At 36.5% G+C, this 18,653-nt stretch overlaps 1 protein-coding gene across 1 annotated transcript; it reads right to left on the reverse strand.

Moving 5' to 3' along the window:
- Window positions 1–13,010: 13,010 nt before the first annotated feature.
- LOC311299113 (XK-related protein 8-like) lies at window positions 13,011–16,556 on the reverse strand. Its single transcript, XM_084422499.1, has 3 exons — window positions 15,902–16,556; window positions 15,245–15,438; window positions 13,011–13,974 (listed from the first exon to the last, which is right to left on the reverse strand). The coding sequence occupies exons 1-3, from the start codon at window positions 16,543–16,545 to the stop codon at window positions 13,247–13,249; spliced, it is 1,566 nt and encodes a 521-aa protein (XP_084278625.1). The 5' UTR covers window positions 16,546–16,556; the 3' UTR covers window positions 13,011–13,246.
- Window positions 16,557–18,653: the final 2,097 nt, after the last annotated feature.

The following is an 18,653-nucleotide window of genomic DNA, read 5'->3' on the forward strand; positions in this document are numbered from 1 at the left end:
CCGACTGAGTGTTTATGTCAGAATGTTTATTTTTAAACCAGCATAGCTGACTTACAGAATCACTCAACATCCACAAATGAATAAGCGCGTCGATTCAGGGAGCAGTGCAAAGTGCCCGTGCAAAATCAGTTTTTGTGAGCTGATTGCCGTCAAAAAAGTTCAGAAGATATTTCTTAGCGATGGCTGATTCCAACAGTTTCAATATGATAAAAAATAACTTTTATATGTGAAAGTTTGAAACAGAAAATAGTGGTTTTCATCTTGCCACTTTCTTGGTAAAGAAAACACATTTTTACTCAAATTAATCAAAATGGATTTATCATGTTCTGGAACCAAACTATAATATTCAGAAGTAAACAGTGTAGCTGACTGAGTGTTTATGTCAGAATGTTTATTTTTAAACCACAACCTTCTTGGGGCTTCTTTGACCGATACAACCCTCTAATGTCAGAATGTTTATTTTTAAATCACAACCTTATAAAAATGATATATTTAACAATATCTTTTGCATTTCTCATCCAAACAACATCAAACTTGGCACTGCACTTACTCATGCCCGTAGCAAGACACCTGTCGAATTTGAAATCCATCGGACTAACGGTTCGAGAGATATGCGGTTAACAGACACACACACACACACACACACAGACAGACAGACAGACACACAGACAGACAGACAGACAGACAGACGTTTCTGTAATTTATAGATTGATTGAAATCCATCGGACTAACGGTTCGAGAGATATGCGGTTAACAGACACACACACACACAGACAGACAGACAGACACACACACAGACAGACAGACAGACGTTTCTGTAATTTATAGATAGATAGCCTATATATATATATATATATATATATATATATATATATATATATATATATATATATATATATATATATATATCTTAAGGTCCTGCCCTCACTCCCGCAGAAACGGTTAATAACAAATTTACTGTGTGAAATAAGTATAAATTAAAGTTGAAGCTCAATCTCTTCCCGAAAATCCCCCAAAAAGTCAGTTGGTGCCTCAGTGACTACTTCGTTTAGAGAAGCTGTCAATCACAGCTGTCAATCATGATGTCACATTTCCGTTTTTATAGCATTAAATAACTAAGTCCAAACTTATTTTCCCCCCAAAAAAAACAACAAAAAAACGAACACTTAAACTTAAATCAGTGTGATAAAAACTATCTAAAATGACAGAAAATATAAAAAATAAAATAAAAAATAAAATGTATTTGAAGTGTAATTTGATTGTTTCGTTTCCAGCCACCGGGGGGAGATCGAGACTCTTTGGCTTCACTTTTCAGCACTTGTGTGGCACGCTTGGTTCCAAGCAGTCTAGGGGGAATACCAAAGATCATGGTGGTTTAGAGGTTTTTAGTTTTGATGCTTTGAACAATGTATTTAAAATAAATTGGCTTATTCAGTATTTAAAAAATAAAGACAGTATTTGGAATTCCTTTCCTAACTATCTATTTAAACGATTGGGCGACCTCTCATTTTTATTGAAGTGTAATTATTAAATTGAAAAAATACCATTTAAGCTTGCAAAATTTCATAAACAAGCTGTCATGGCATGGACACTGGCCTACAAACATAACTTTACACCTAGGAGATATTATATTTGGAACAACAAAGATAAAAATAAATCTCTCTTTTTTGATTACTGGTTTGAAAACAATATTATATTAGTTAGTCAGCTTTTGAATAATGATGGAAATGTATTAACATATAGAGAATTTTTTAATAAATGTAAAACACCAGTTAGACCTAAAGACTTTGCAGTTGTAATGGATGCAATTCCCAGGAAAGTATTGATCCTTCTTAGAAATGCATCACAGGAGGAAGATCTAAATTTTACAGATATCATGGGTGGAATATTTCTTGGTAATACAAATATTTTACAAAATAAAGTCTCAAATAACTACATTAGGAATATACTTAATAATATTGTTTACCCTCCAGCTTGTGGTCATCTGTTGTTGGTGTAAATTGTAAATCATGTAAATTGGCGTAATGCTTGGCGAACAGTAGATAAATTCTACATTAATAACAAAGTAAAAGAAGTCTCTTTTAAAATAATGCATAGAATATATCCAGTAAAACATGTGCTGGAACATTTTAAATTAGATATTGATTATTCCTGCAATTTTTGTAAAGGTGAAAAGGAAACAATTTTTCATTAATTTTTCCATTGCATAGATACAAAAATATTTTGGATTGATGTGGAGCGTTTAATTAAGAAAAAAACGGAACATTGATTTACAGCTGAGTGGATTTGACATAATGATACACTTCAATGATAATGGGATTGAGAAAGATAAGGCATACTTCACACAATTGTTAATATTAATGGGGAAGTTTCATATTCATAAAATGAAATGGTCTGACTCCAAACCTAATTTTTCTTGCTTTAAAAATGATTTCAAGCTTTATTGTTCTGTTTTGTGTAATTGCAAAAGTAAAAAGGCAATTAGAGCTTATTGTAAGCAGGTATGATGTTGTATAAAGTAGCACCCTTTTTCTGTTGTTTGTAATACTTTTTTCTTGTCCTCTGGCACTGTTCTTATTTTACTTAACTTTATTTACTTTGTATTTGTTTTACTTTGAATGATTATGTCTCATTGTATTGTTCTGGTTCATGGCATTAATAAAAAATAAAATAAAAAAAACAGTCTAGAGGAAGCAACATTAAAGTTAATACTACTGCCACCTAGTGGACTGACAACACGACATGACGCTTTCAAAAATATAAAATAAAAACAAACTACATCTTAGGACGTAACACCCCCACTCTTAAATTGCAAACCAGATGTTTGTATACCATACAATACAATACAACACAGTACTCCAATACTTCACCATCATAAACATGAGACAGGGCGTCTGCAATAACATTCTCAGCACCTATCTTATAATGAATGTCTAGATTGAACTCCTGTATAATGAGCGACCCCCTCATTAAGCACTGGTTTGAGTGAGACATCAGAGACAAAAAAATAAATAAAACCCAAAGGATTTTGGTCATACACCACAATGGGATTACAACTTTGCCCAACTTCAATGTGTACTACATATACTTTATATTGTCTTTGACTCTTTGTAAACTTTTTAGAAAAGTAACCTTACAGGGTGTGTTCAATACCAGAGTCATTATCCTGCAGCAGTACAGCTCCAGCTCCTCAAGCACTGGCATCCACTTGTATCTTGAAAGGAAGTGAAAAGTTAAGAGCAGACAGCACTGGTGCATTACAAAGGAGTGTCTTTGCAGAATTAAAGGCCTGTTTACATTCAGGACTCCACACAAATTTTCTGGACGTACTAAGTAGGTCTGTCAGTGGGACGATATTAAGTGTCCCAAACTATAAGCAAACCAAAGGCGACAAAGGGGGAGAAGCACTTGACAGCTGGTGTTTCACACCCTTCTAATACATGTATGAACACGTTAGAAGTAAAATTGGTGCCTCTATCAGTTTACATGTATGAACACGTTAGAAGTAAAATTGGTGCCTCTATCAGTTTGGATTAGGCAATCCAAACATAGAGCAGAATTTCACAAGCTCATTAACAATCACCAGCTTTAAAGGGGTCCTATTATGCTTTTCCACTTTTTCAACTTTAGTTAGTATTCCGCCCACTGAATACACAAAAAAGCAACACAGGCTCATTGGAAAACCGTTGCATGTTGTAAAACTTGTTGTAAAACATTCGATTTATAACTCCTAAGTTTTGAATGGCCTTCAGTTATAATGTGTAAATATTATTTGTAAATACTCAGTTTAAGGTTAGGCAAGTAGGGAGTGTGACGCCATTTCTTTTGCATGTTTATTCTAATGTTTTGGGTTAAGGAGTTAGGGAAGTTGCGTTGTATTTTTTGTTTTATTTCTTTCAGGGAATTTAGAGGGTACTAAAACTAGTTATTTTTGTTTGTTGGCCTTGTCCACTCCTGAATTTAATCCCTTTGTTTCTAGTTTTCACTATATTTTGTAATAAATAAATAAACAAGTACATAAATATTTGTTTGAACATCATCTTTGTGAGTGAGGGCATTCATTTATGCTGTGGCTCGATTTGATTATATTTTATGTACATTATATATTTATTAATGTTGATTTTTTTTAATTTTCAGTTTTTAATTTTTGTTTTTTAATTTTAGAATTTTCGATATGTGCTTTTGTTTTGTTTAACTTTTGTTTTATCCTGTTAAGCTTTATTTAATTATTTTTTTTCACTTTTAATTTTAGTGATTTTAGTGCTTTAACTTATTTTATTTGAGTTATTTGCCAAGGCAGTATTTGTACTTTTCATTTAGGTTTAAGTTTTTCATCTAATATTTGTATTATATTTTAAGGTTTATAAAAAAATAAAAAAATAAAAACACGAAAATGATTTTTAATGGATTTAGTTTATAATAACACATTGCTAAACACATTCATGTTAGTTAGACTTTATTAAATGCATTTTGCATTGTTTTTTATTTCTGTCTATGACCCAGCAGTAGAAAACCACTGATGTGAATGGAAGAACATTTTTTAAACTGAGATTTATACATCATATGAAAGCGGAATAAACAGGCTTTCCAGTGATGTGTGGTTTGTTATGATCTGACAATATTTGGCCGAGATACAACTGTTTGAAAGTCTGGATTCTGAGGGTGCCAAATCAAAACATTGAGAAAATCACCTTTAAAGTTGTCCATTTATGTTCGTGATTGTGCTGCATTCACTCATTAAAGGCAGGGTATAGGCAGGATTTTTCTAAAATCTTTTCCCCAAATTTGTTTAAACTGTCTTTATATACCAATACACAATTAAAATGTAAGTACTCTGAAAAAGAGAGTATAAAAATCGAGTGTCTGTAGTCCTCTCAGGACTGCAATAAACACAGCTACTTATTCCATTCACTCCCACCCCCTCCCTTCTGGGCTCCTTCCAAAGCCACACCCCCAAAACACATGAACGCGCGACGCCGACCGCTCAGCTGGAGGAGGACGCGTTTGCCAGCGCCGAGCGGAGAGGAGCACAGTGCATGTAGTGACATCATGTCAGAATCACATGTCATAAAATACCTAACTTTATCATTATGAATATAAACAACTAACATGGCTGGTTAGTAAATATATTGAGTTTGATTCGGTAACGAGCTAGTAACATAAGGCAAAGCTAAAAACAGGTTGCATTGATACACGTTTTCCCATTACCATCAGTTACACTGTGATGAGGGTGAATTTCGTGTAAGATTCATAACATATACGGTGTTTTGCATTTAAGAGCTTCCACGATGAAAGCACTGTTGGCTCTGATGAGGACTAACGTTACAGTCCGGTGACAAGTAGCTATACCTTTCTACCTTACTAGTTCCTTTTTTTGCCTTGGCTGACTGTATATGCAGGTACTGAGAATTTTGACTGCTCTTTCTCTGCCATAATTGTGATTCTTCCTAGCTTCCGTGCCTCTTCGCCTCTTCGAGTCAAACTGGTGGGCATGTGGGCAGCTCCTGTAGCAGCAGGGGTGGTAGCCATGGTAGCGAGGGAGACTGACAGTCGCCCAGCCAATCATTTCATTCGGTCCGAATGGAAATAAGTAGCTGTGTTAATTGCAGCCCTGAGAGGACTACAGACACTCAATTTTAATACTTTATTTTTCAGAGGACTTACATTTTAATTATGTATTGGTATATAAAGAAAGTTTAAACAAATTGGGATTTTTTTTTTTTTTTTTTTTTTTTTTTAACTGCCGACCCTACCTTTAATTCACAAAAATAAATGTTTTATATTTACGGTTGGAAATTTACAAAATATCTTCATGGAACATGATGTTTTCTGCTTTTTGGCATAAAAGAAAAATCGATAATTTTGACCCATACTGTTTGGGTTTTGTTTCTTGTTCTTGTCAATAGGTGTGTTCGACATCGGCTGCGGCTGGATGTAACCGATCGGCGAGAGTAGCCGCGTGCAGGCGGGGAGGAGCTGCAAACGGAGACGTGAAGTCAGACGCTTTCTGCTTCCCGTAGTGACCGCTCACGTGGTGTTTGCATGCTTTACCACAGCTGAAGTGAAATAAATGCAGTATTTGCCAAATAATGTTTCAGAGACATTTTCATTCAATACTTTATGTACTGCTTCATACAGCGTCTGTTTGAACAAGAATAAAGTTAAACATAAGCTATAGCTACTATCAATGAAGTGGAGTCTACGTTTTTTAATCAGTTTTAATTTAATAAACATAACACAATATAACATCGCAACTACATGAAAAGAGTGTTTACTGTTATAAAAAAACTGATTTGTGAGCGTTAGAGGAACTAAAGGTGTTCGGATAAACACGAAACACACTTGATCGTTGTCATGCAGTGAATCCGGCCAACCGTGGAACAGCTGTGTCGTCATCAGCCCTCGTGCAGCCGCTCTTGAGAAGCTGCGCTGGCTGAGTTCTCTGGCTACTCTCGAATCACTCTCGCGGTACTTTGATGGCATACGTCACAGTCACGTGGCGTCGGCGCTGGATCAAGTCGGACACAATTTCTAACCGGCATGCACTGCTTTAAGTCAGCCACCGATCGGATTGGGCAGAGCTGCATGAAGTCGAACAAGCCTATTGTCATGTTTCTGTCTTGTCATGTGATCCTGCCATGTGTCTTGTCATTGGTTAATCGTCTGATTCACAGGTGTTCCTTGTCTTGTAATTAGTCTGTGTATTTAAGCCTTCATGTTTGCCCTGTGTCTTTGTTGAGTATTGAATGTTTGTTCAGGTTCTTGTTTTGAGTTCTGAGTTTCATGCCTTGCCATGCCCTTGTTTTATGTTTGATTATGTTTTTGAAGTAAAGTTGCATTTGGGTTCATACCAGCTTGCCTCCAGTGAATTCATTACACATACAATGTATTGTTGGCTATTGCCACAAATATGATGATCCAGGTTTTATGATCCAGGGTCACATATCTTGTGAAAATATACCTTGTCCTCATCTTTTCACTATGGATTGATCTGAACAGCACTGTTAACGATTATGGTCTACACTTTCAATATATTTTTCAATACGTTTCCTTTTTGTCAGAACAAATGTCTGACTGTAGAAGTTCTTAGTATTCAATTGGGAATATCCCATACTGTAAGTTCATGTTTTTGTTTTTTATGTCTGTGGTTTCATTAGAATTGGATGTCATGAAAAGCCTGTAGGTTTAAATATTTGTTAGTTCATTCAAACATGTGTCCTCTTGTCATGAGTGTGGAATGCAAGCTAATACATCATGGGTTATGATATATGTCTCAGTTCTGTTCAGGTAAAACAGAATTTTCTTTATTTTTTTATTTTTTATTACAGGTCTCCATTGAATATGTTGTTTAACAAACTAGCCAGACTAGTCTTTCATGTGTGGTTATTGTGCGTTCTTGTGTTTATTTGCATAATTTGTTTCCGAGTAACTATTAGCTGGAACTAGTAGCTGGAAAATGTAGGTGCATATGAATCTTAGTCAATAAACTCTGCTGTCAAGCAACCAAACAGGCATGTACAAGCCTGTTTGGTTGCTTGACAGCAGAGTTTATTGACTAAGATTCATATGCACCTACATTTTCCAGCTACTGTAGACATGAAGCTTTAAATAATTAAAATCATGGCTGCACCTCAGGTATGCCTTGGCTTTACCTCCCTCTGTTAGACAACTGAGCTTTAGAGAATATGTGCCTTTTACAAACTTTGTTGCATTATTTTCCTGTTATCACTGTAAAGCTGCTTTGAAACAAACTGCATTGTAAAAAGCAATTTATAAATAATGGTGACTTGACTTGACTTTTATTACTAGTGGTATTTGCTGAGGCAAGCATTACTGTTGTTCAACGTAAGGTTATACATTTGAACAAAACATTAACCTTAAGTATTAAACTTTGTTACATAACTTGTTTGTTCATGAATGAGACCTCAAATTGTGCAGCTTATTGGGGAGATGATGATAGTGGAGTGTACTACACTGAAAACATCCTAGAAACACACTCTAAACCACCAAATATTCACAATATCAGTATGTCTCGTTTATTATTGTTTTTGCTATTTACCATTGCACTATTCCATTGTAAATCTCCCACTCATCATGGTCCTTTGTTTATTCAATTCCCCTCTTCTCTGTAACTTCATCTGATTTAACTGGTTTCTCTAGAGATTCAATCACCTTTATTGTCACACAATGCTTAGGTTCACTTCCATCTCATATTCAGCCTGTGATATCCCTATCTGTCCATAAAGCTCTGTATATATTCTACTATGTCCATAAACCCATCCCTTTATTTTACTTCCACAAGTGTACCAAACGGCCAGTTCTCATAGCCATTAGCCAGGCTCTTATTCTTCTCCTTCTATTTTCCTCAGGAGATGCTCAGTTAAATCCAGGCCATGTAACCCTTGTTGAAAATCTAATCTTCTGTAATTGTAAAAGCCTTGGTTTAATGCATATTAACATTAGAAGCCTCCTCCCTAAAATTGACTTAGTCACTGCTCTGACACACTCAGCTAAACCTGACATCTTAGCTGTGTTTGAATCTTGGCTTAAGAAATCCATACAAAATTCAGAAATATCCATCCCAAACTATAATATCTTCCGTCATGACAGACCTGCAAAAGGGGGTGGAGTTGGATTCTACTGTAGAGAAAATCTACAATGCTCCGTCGTTCTATCCAGGTCTGCAACCAAAATGTTTGAGCTTTTACTTATAAAAATTAATTTTTCCAAAGATAAGTAATTTACAGTAGCTGCTTGTTATAGACCTCCTTCAGCCCCGAGTTGTGCTCTAGACATGCTATGCGAATTGATTGCCCCATACTTATCCTCTGAGTTCTTACTGTTTGGAGATTTAAATTTGGACATGTTAAATGCTCCAAAGAATTTACTGTCTAAGTTGGATACCCTCAACCTTACACAAATGATCAAAGAACCTAGATACAATTTAAAATCTGTAAACAAAGGCACTCTAATTGATAAAGCTCTGACAAATATGCCTTCAAATATACCCCAGCAGTCTTCAGTCAGGATCTTAGTGATCACTGCCTCATTGCCTGTGTCCGGACTCCGTAACGGCTCTGCAGTTAAAAGGCCTCCCCTCATCACCATTAAACGCTTTCTAAAGCATTTCAGTGAACAGGCCTTCCTAGATCTCAATTCAATTCAATTCAATTCAATTCAATTCAATTCAATTCAATTCAATCAACTTTATTGATCCCACAAGGGGCAATTAATTAAGAGCTGCATGTATACAACAATACATAACACAAATCACACACATTATTCGCAACATACAATCGTCAATCAATATGTGCACTTTTTTCAGAAGGAATAAAAGATTTGGAATGGCGGATCATCTTACACAGAGGAAGCACATAACGACGCCCAGAAGGCAACAGAGAAAATTCACCTGCCATAGCATGTCCCGGAGAGGCAAGGATACTCACTGCCCTCCGAACTATTTGTTGGTTACATAAGACATTAAGGTCTCTCTGTTTCACACCGATAATTTCTGCACAGATTTTTACAATGTTGTTCAGGCTATTCCTGTCTTTAACTGTCAAGTTGTGGAACCAGAAGATACCATAGAAGATATCTTGCCCAGGTATCCTGGAAGGACATTGACCTGATACCACATGTGGAGGATGCTTGGTTCTTCTTTAAGGATGCTTTCATTGCCATCCTGAACAAGCATGCTCCTTTTAAAAAGTTGAGAACAAAAAACAGAGACAGCCCTTGGTTCTCTCTGGAACTGACCGCCCTCAGCAAGTACAAAAACACTCTGTGGCGGACTGCACTAGCCTCAAATAATCCTCACGATCTGCAGCTTTATAAGTAAACCAGAAACCGGTACACACAGGCAGTTTGGGAAGCTAAGGCTAGTTTTTACAAACATAAATTTGCTCTTTGCAGTACTAATTCTAAAAAGTTCTGGAACACAGTTAAATCAATGGAGAACAAGAACACCACCGACCAACTGCCTACTGCTTTAAAGCTAGGAGACACTGTTACCACCAACAAGTCCGCTATAATAGAGGGCTTCAGTAAGAACTTTGGTATGGCAGACCATGTATTCCATCCGGCTACCTCCACCCGGAATAACAACACAGCATCTACCTTAGCCTCTGGCCCTAGCCCTCCTCAATTCTCATTTGCTGAAATCCAAACCGAAGATGTCTTGAGAGAACTACAAAACCTTGACCCATACAAATCAGCTGGACTTGATAATCTGGACCCTCTTTTTGAAAATGTCTGCTAAAATGATTGCCTCTCCCATTACTAGTCTTTTTAACCTCTCCCTTGTTTAATCAGAGATACCTAAAGACTGGAAAGTTGCTGCAGTTATCCCCCTCTTCAAAGTGGGGGACACTTCTGACCCAAACTGTTACAGACCCATCTCCATCTTGCCCTGCCTCTCAAAAGTCTTTGAAAGTCAAATCATTAAAAAGATATTAGGTCATCTTGAGTCCAACCCTTTCTGACATGTAATCCGGTTTCCGAGCTGATCATGGGTGTACCTCAGCAACCCTTATGGTCCTAAACGACATCATAACAGCTATCGACCAAAGACAACATTGTGCTGCTGTCTTCATTGATTTGGCCAAAACTTTCGACTCTGTCAATCACAGCATCCTTATTGGCAGACTCAAGGGCCTGGGTCTCTCAAATGCGTGCCTTGCCTGGTTTTCGAACTATTTCTCTGATAGATTTCAGTGCATTAAGTCTGAGGACCTGCTGTCCAGGCCTCTGGCTGTCTCTATGGGGGTGCCTCAGGGTTCGATCCTCGGGCCGACGTTATTTTCTGTTTACATTAATGACGTCGCTCTTGCTGCAGGCAACGCTCTTATCCATCTCTATGCAGACGACACCATTCTATACACATCAGGCCCTACATTGGAAAATGTGTTAGAAACCCTCCAAAAGAGCTTTGAAGACCTACAATTTGCCTTTCGTGGCCTCCAACTGTCTTTAAACTCTGGTAAAACAAAATGCATGATCTTCAACCGGTCACACTATGCACCTTCCTGCCCAGTAAACATCACTACCCTGGATGGGTCCAAGCTGGAATATGTGGAGAAATACAAATACTTAGGGGTCTGGCTAGACCCCTCGCTCTCCTTCCAGACCCACATAAACCATCTCCAGTCCAAGATCAAGTCTAGGATTGGTTTTCTATTCCGTAATAAGTCGTCATTTACTTTTCCTGCAAAACATGCCCTGGTGAAAATGACCATTATCCCAATGCTTGACTTCAGTGATGTTGTCTATAGAACTGCTTCAAATTCCCTTCTCAAGAAATTGGATGCTGTTTATCACAGTGCCATTCGTTTTGTGTCTAATGCCCCATACAACACTCACCACTGTGTCCTCTACTCACTAGTTGGATGGCCTTCGTTACACACCCGGCGCCTAAATCATTGGTATCATTTAATCTAGGCAAAACACCATCTTACCTAAGCTCTTTAATATCTATAGCAGTACCTACACTCAACCTACGCTCGAGTAGATACATCTCCCTAGTCGCTACAAAAGCCCGCACCTCATTTGGTCGCCTCTCTTTCCAATTTTCTGCTGCAAATGATTGGAATAATTTACAAACATCTCTCAAACTCGAATCCACCATTCCTATCACTACTTTTAAAGTATTTCTTTCAAAATTACTGACGGACCGCTGCACATGTTGACATTCTATGCCCTTTAATTGCCCTAGCACATTCAACAAAGCTTTAATGCTTCTTGCACATATCCAACTGAATAGCTGTCTTTGAAACAATTTGCACATTACCATGTTAGTTAGGTTGCTTCATGTTATCTATCTATCCTTATGCTATTCTGCTTGTACTGCCATTTTATATTTTAAAAAATTTATCTTTCTAATTTTTTATTTTTGCACTTAATGTCCGGTACCTTTTAATTGAATCTGAATATCTTTATATGTGTGACTGTATACTTGAATGTTTGTACACTATGTGTAATTTCATGTTGCCTTGCAGGCTTGCACCTTTCTCCTTATCTTGGCCAGGTCGCAGTTGCAAATGAGAACTTGTTATCAATCAATTAACCTGGTTAAATAAAGGTAAAAAAAAAAAAAAAAATACACTCAAGAGTAGTGCTGTCAAGTGCGATTTTTACTTTGATGCAACGTAATGTGTATAATAACCCCAAATCACAATTTCTCATTGAGCAAAATTCGCAGATCAGCAAGGAACTGGTGCGCGTGTGTAAAATGTCCATCCTGAGCTTTATTAGAAATTGTATGTTGAGTCAATGTAACTCAATTAAGTTAAAACAGCATTCCCTTGTTTTATGCTACATAAAACTGATTGAAGTATGTTACAACAACATTAGAACATATCATTTATAGGTAGAATCAGGTAGAAATACCTCCTTGACGCAACAACTACACGTTCACTTTTTACAGTGTTTCTGGTTTTGTGTAAGTGAAGTTCATTAAATACTTTGTGGCTGGCCTAGTCATGGCTTGTTTATCTCTGACTCATAATTGTCTGACTCAAAATGTTTTTGGCATACTTTTAAAAAGAGTACTTATATACTCATAAATAATACATAACATAAATAAAATACTTTAAAAGAATAATCTAATGTTTTTGGATGCTTAATTGCATGTTAGTTGCATGTAAATGTAAATGTATTATTGTTTATAATTGTAAAATATATTGTTTATAATATAATTTATATTAAATGCAGTTATCTGAACTTTACAGTGCTTTTTGACCCACTTACTAAAGTACATATATGTAAATTCTTAATTATTGTTTTTGAAATAAGGATGAAGTGCACTATCAAATGTACATTTAAAATATATTGCCTTTAAATGTAATAATGTGTAACACTAAAAATTATAATTTAGTTTACATGTTCTTTAGTATGTTAATCAACACCTAAAAATAAGTACATCTTTAAAGCATGACAAAAATATATATATTTTTTAGACTTTTCCACAGTATTTGCGAAAAGAAAAGGTTAATAGTATTTTTTTATTTTTTATTAGCAGTTGAATTGAACAGAGCTAATAGAAAACTTTATTCCAAGGTAGAAATAATTGAATGTTTCAAGGATTTTTTCCTCTTAGCAATGTTTGTTTTTCTGCACTCTTCTATAAAGCCACCAAAACAGACATATGAAAATGTCTGAAATTAACATTGTGTATGTTGTATAACTTTGCTCTCCAATATCTCATCCAGAATTAGTAGGTTGGTATATTTACATTGTATCAGTTATAGAACTAGTAGTAGAAATTAGCAGCCATGTTCCTCCCCCTCTTCAGAACACCAGTGTCACGCTGAGCAGAAGCTGTATCTTCAGATAAGGATTCCATGGAGCCTGTATTCATGCTATAAAATTCTTCATCGTGTCTCTTCTTCTGATGTTCACTGGGTTTAGCTATTTTCTGTTCATCACAGTTAGGATGGAACCATGTGTAGTATATCATTTTCACAAGAATTCCAACAACGTGCAAACCTAGTAGTGTCGGGATCACTATGTAAGGATTTAAGGAGCTCCAACAGCCTGTATACTCAAACACCTTCCAGCACCAGAAGCCCAGAAGCATCGCTGTGTCCAACCCCATGACACAATTATAGAGAACAGCCTTTAATGTTATGCTTCCTGTTGATATTTTAAACCAGCTGAAGTACCAGATTATTCCAACAGTAGCTCTGAAGAGCCATTCCAAACCAGGATTTTCCATGTGATCTGTTTTTTGGCTCCAGACCCCTAAAACCAGCAGCATCCACAAAGACAGGAAGTGGGCGATGATGTAACATGGCAATACACTGCAAAAGAGTGCCAGAGCGGTCACACGGGGAATGATCAGCAACAAGTTCCACAGAAAGTAGACACCAGTGGGGATCCAGCTCATCTCACGATTTTTGTGAAGAAAGGAACGCATGCTGCGGTGGTACAAGGCTTCTGTATTGGCTATTGAAGCAGCTGATGAGAGGATTTTTAAAACTGAAAAAAAAAAAAAAACATTGCATATTATTAAACAATATCACACAAGCAATAGTGTTCTTCTGAATATATGCGTGAGATGCATATAATCACAGCCATGCTGATGCTGAGACTCTGAGAAACACACATTGGCACTGCTATGTATGGAATTAACAGTTTTTTATTCACATATCAGCGCAGACATAGAGCACATCAAATATGGTAAACATGCTTGACACACAAGAACCAATCAGGTTTGTTCTCACAGTTCTTCAAATTTAAAGTCACCATTAAATCAAAATTGACGATTGAGATTTTTTTATGGAATATTGCAGTGTTTTCTGTAAATGGTTTATACGTGCAGATATATATACTGTATATATACTGTATATATATATATATATATATATATTTCTTTTAAATTTATGTGACCTTGTAATCTTTAATCAAAAATAACATGTCACTCACACACAAGCAGGCAGCATCCAACGGTGCAATCAATTCCCGATGGACAAAATCAAGTCCCACCCTACACTTTTTATCTTGTTTGAGAAACCATTTCACTCGGAGATACATTACAGTATGACGAAAACAATCGATGATCAAAACAAAGTGACGATCACAATTTCCATTTCATGCAACATTACAGGTACTTTTTGCTTTTTTGGTGCTTGATAGCATCAGTTACAATCCACTTTCTTTATATGAAAAAAAGGTAAAGATCTTTGCTAAAGATCATCTTTTGTGTAAATAGAAAAATCACAGAATTACAAGAGGGGTAAATGATGACAGAATGTTTGTTTTTGTTTTGGCTTAAATATCACTATAAAGTCTGCATTAAATGGAAGTTGCAATCATCTTTATTCCCTTTGACATATCAGAGTGAAATGGCTTCTCGGAAAAGAAATAATATATAGTGCGGCCCACTTGATTTTGTCCATCGGGTATTGATTGGATCGTTGAATCATTGTGGTTTGCTATTGCTGTGATCTCATGTGATTGACAGGCTGTCCCGCACTTCTGCCAGTAAACATGTTATCAGACAGAAGATGAGATGTTGCTGCAAGGTGAGGAATGTATTTTGATTAAAGACAATGAATTCATTAAAAAATAATAATAACAATAATAATAATTTGCATGGATAAATCGTTTATAATAAATACGCCAATATTCTATAAAAAATACGATTTGTCAAATTTGATTTCATGGTGGCTTTAAGTGGTTCAGAGACACATAAGAACTATAATATGAAAGAAACAAAGATTTAAAGTGTTCTGGATTTGAGACAGACCTGTAATAAGCTCCAGCTCTCCTCTCTGTAAGATTCTACACATCATAAGTATGAGTTGTGGGGCACTTTCAGAGAATGCCTCAAATAGACGAAGCATCTGAAGGTCCTGGTTCAGGTACACAACCACACCATTTCTGAATCTATTAGTTTTTTTAAGAAAAAGCATTGTGGAAATCTCTATCATCCCAGCATACCTGTGAACACAAGGTGCATGCATTTACTTAAGCAACACTTAATACAACAAAACTTTACAATAGCAGAAGCCACAATTTGGATTTTGTTCTCCATTATAAAGTACTTGTTCACCACTCTGGAGTTGCCCATGGTGAGAGGCGGCGGGCTGGTGTGGGTTTGCTTATATAAGGATTTAAAAAGTAAATAAATAATAATAATTATGAAATTACATACAAAGATGTTTTTAAGTCCTATTTAAGTGGGTCAAAAAACAAACTATTTGCATAAAAAAACTATAATGCATTTTCATGTAATTGCAATTAACATGCAGTGAAGCAACATTCCATTCAGTTTACAATTATATTCTTTTAAAGTATATTATTTCCATAAAAAGTACTCTTTTTAAAAGTATGCTTAAGTGTGGGCTACTTTTTTTCACACAAGACTATTTGAGGGAAATTAAGAAGCAAATATATCACAGACCTGAGGTAGAGTCCAAGCTGAAGGAAGTGGAGTGGTTTGATCAGTTTATGCCTGTCAGCAAATGTCTCCACCTTAGTCTCAAGCTTAGTCTCCTCCACCTTAGTCTCAAGCTTAGTCTCCTCCACCTTAGTCTCAAGCTTAGTCTCCTCCACCTTAGTCTCAAGCTTAGTCTCCTCCACCTTAGTCTCCTCCACCTTAGTCTCCTCCACCTTAGTCTCAAGCTTAGTCTCCTCCACCTTAGTCTCAAGCTTAGTCTCCTCCACCTTAGTCTCAAGCTTAGTCTCCTCCACCTTAGTCTTAAGCTCCAGAGAATCTGAGTACCAGAGCCAGCTGAACACCTGTAACAATACTGAAGAGCCCAGCAGCAGAAAGATCATCACCGCCATATACACATAGTCCCCATCCTGATAAAATGACACAACAGTCCAAATGTCCAGCGCTATATCCAGCAGGAAAAGTACCAATCCCACCCAAGTAAACAGATATTCCAATAAAGAGTAAGGAAAAGGGAAGCTTTCCTCCATGATTGATCCAGTGTGAGAAACCTTTACAGCATGACAAAGTAAATACAAAAACCTCCTTCCTACGTGGATATATACTGCTAAAAAGATCTGAAAGAGAAAGTCAACTTTACACCCAGACATAAACTCCTCCCATGTCTAGGTGTAAAGTTTACTTTCTCTTTCAGATCTTTTTAGCAGGATATGTAGAAAGGAGGATTTTGGTTTTTGAGACATTGCAAAAAGTGTACTTAAGTGTGTCATGAAAGTCTATTAGATTTACTTAAGTGGCCTTTTATATTATATTATAATATACCATTAGTTTTTATATACTGTATATATTTATATTCTTTTAAGATTTGAAGTAGACTTACAAGTGAACATTCAGTACAACTAACTTAGCACACTTTATCTATAAAACTATGAACACCTAAAGGGATAGTTCACCCAAACTCTCATAATTTACTCAAAATGTATATGATATACAGCTTTAATTGAGGCTTTTATTCCCATATAAACACTGATCAACATATACACAGAGCACATAAAATATGGCAAACAGAGGTTTGTTCTCGTGTCATTAGAAAAATCATCATTTGTGTTTCAAAGAACAGCATGAGGGTGAGTAAATGATGACAGAAAGTCATTTTTGGGTGAACTAACCCTTTAAAAATCACCATTAAATCAAAACTAATCAGAGAGCTATTTCTTAATCCTTATTGAGATCAGTTGATTTGGTCTGGAGTCAAACCGTTTACATATTTAAATAAAACAAGTAGGCCTACTTCATAATGGAGAACAAAATCCAAATTGTGGCTTCTGCTATTGTAAAGTTTTGTTGTATTAAGTGTTGCTTACAGTTTTTCTCGATTGCTTAAACACATTTCTTGAAACTATGCCTCAGATTCTCAAAACTATAAACACAAATCCATAACGTCTCACCCAATTCCCCAAACATCCTATTTTCAGGTCAAAATGAAGCTCTACACTCAAAACCATTCACTCTTGCTGAAAAAACAAACTTTGCCCTCACACTGGACACACAAGCCCTCAAAATCACACACACTACAACATAGTCTAACACACTGGTGCAATAAATTCAAAACAACATTTCCAAAACTGGTAAGTTATGTTACTTGTGGTTCCCCGCCTCACAAACCTTTTCACATGATGAACACAAAAGACACAACCAATGGATACACTGGCACATTTTTATTCATTCATGTACTACACAGTACAACACACACACACACACACACACACACACACACACACACACACACACACACACACACACACACACACACACACACACACACACACACACACACACACACACATACACACACACACACACACACACACACACACACACACACACACACACACACAAAAATTATATATTTTTTTACTCTCTCCTCTAAATTTTTTTTACAGTATTTACTTACTTACAGTAAGATGTGTGTGACCATCATATGACAGTAAAAGAGCACACACAAAACCTTATTCTATGTGGAATTGGTATTGGAATGGTAAAGAGTGTTAGTAGGTGACAGGAGGGCCTCGATCCACTCAAGGAGACAATATGATGAACACGTCTAAGAATGTTCCACGTATGGTTGAAATACCATAATTTGCCTAGAAAGATAACATTCTGGGAGTCAAGACTATAAAGGATGAAGGATGGCCAACCTTCACTGTTACACTCTGCAGCCACTCTGTGACCCTGTACACCTGCTGGCCTTTTCTTGCAAGAAAATAAACCTCATCAAAGACTATTGGAAATGTTTGTCTTTTATTCAGTGATAGAATTCTGTTTGCCACCACACTCCTCCCTGAAGGTTCTCGAGGCAACGGTAAAGCGACTCAAATTTGGCCTTACTCGTAGCCCAGCCTCCCTCATAGTCATACCATTGACAAAGACATGGGCAACTAGAGTGGCTTGAATTTCATCTGAGACTGCTTGTCTTCTTGCCCTTCGTCGTCGTCGTCGTCCTCCTCCTTATCCCTCCTCGATCTCTTCCTTCATGTCTTTCTGGATCCATTGTTCCAAAACTCAATAAACTGATTTGGGCCCCTTTATCTCTCTATTGAAGGATCTGATTGATGTGTGTTAAATTTTGACTCTTAGTGTTTCCACCTGGGTAATTGTGTGCTAACTGAGCTGAAGCTGTGCTGACTTGAGTGAACAATATTGAGTGCTAGTGCTTTATACATGACAACATGGTGTAGGCAATGAGAAATGAAGGGAT

Source organism: Rutilus rutilus (genome assembly GCF_951802725.1).
Source record: "Rutilus rutilus genome assembly, chromosome: 11".
NCBI classification, from domain to species: Eukaryota; Metazoa; Chordata; class Actinopteri; order Cypriniformes; family Leuciscidae; genus Rutilus; species Rutilus rutilus.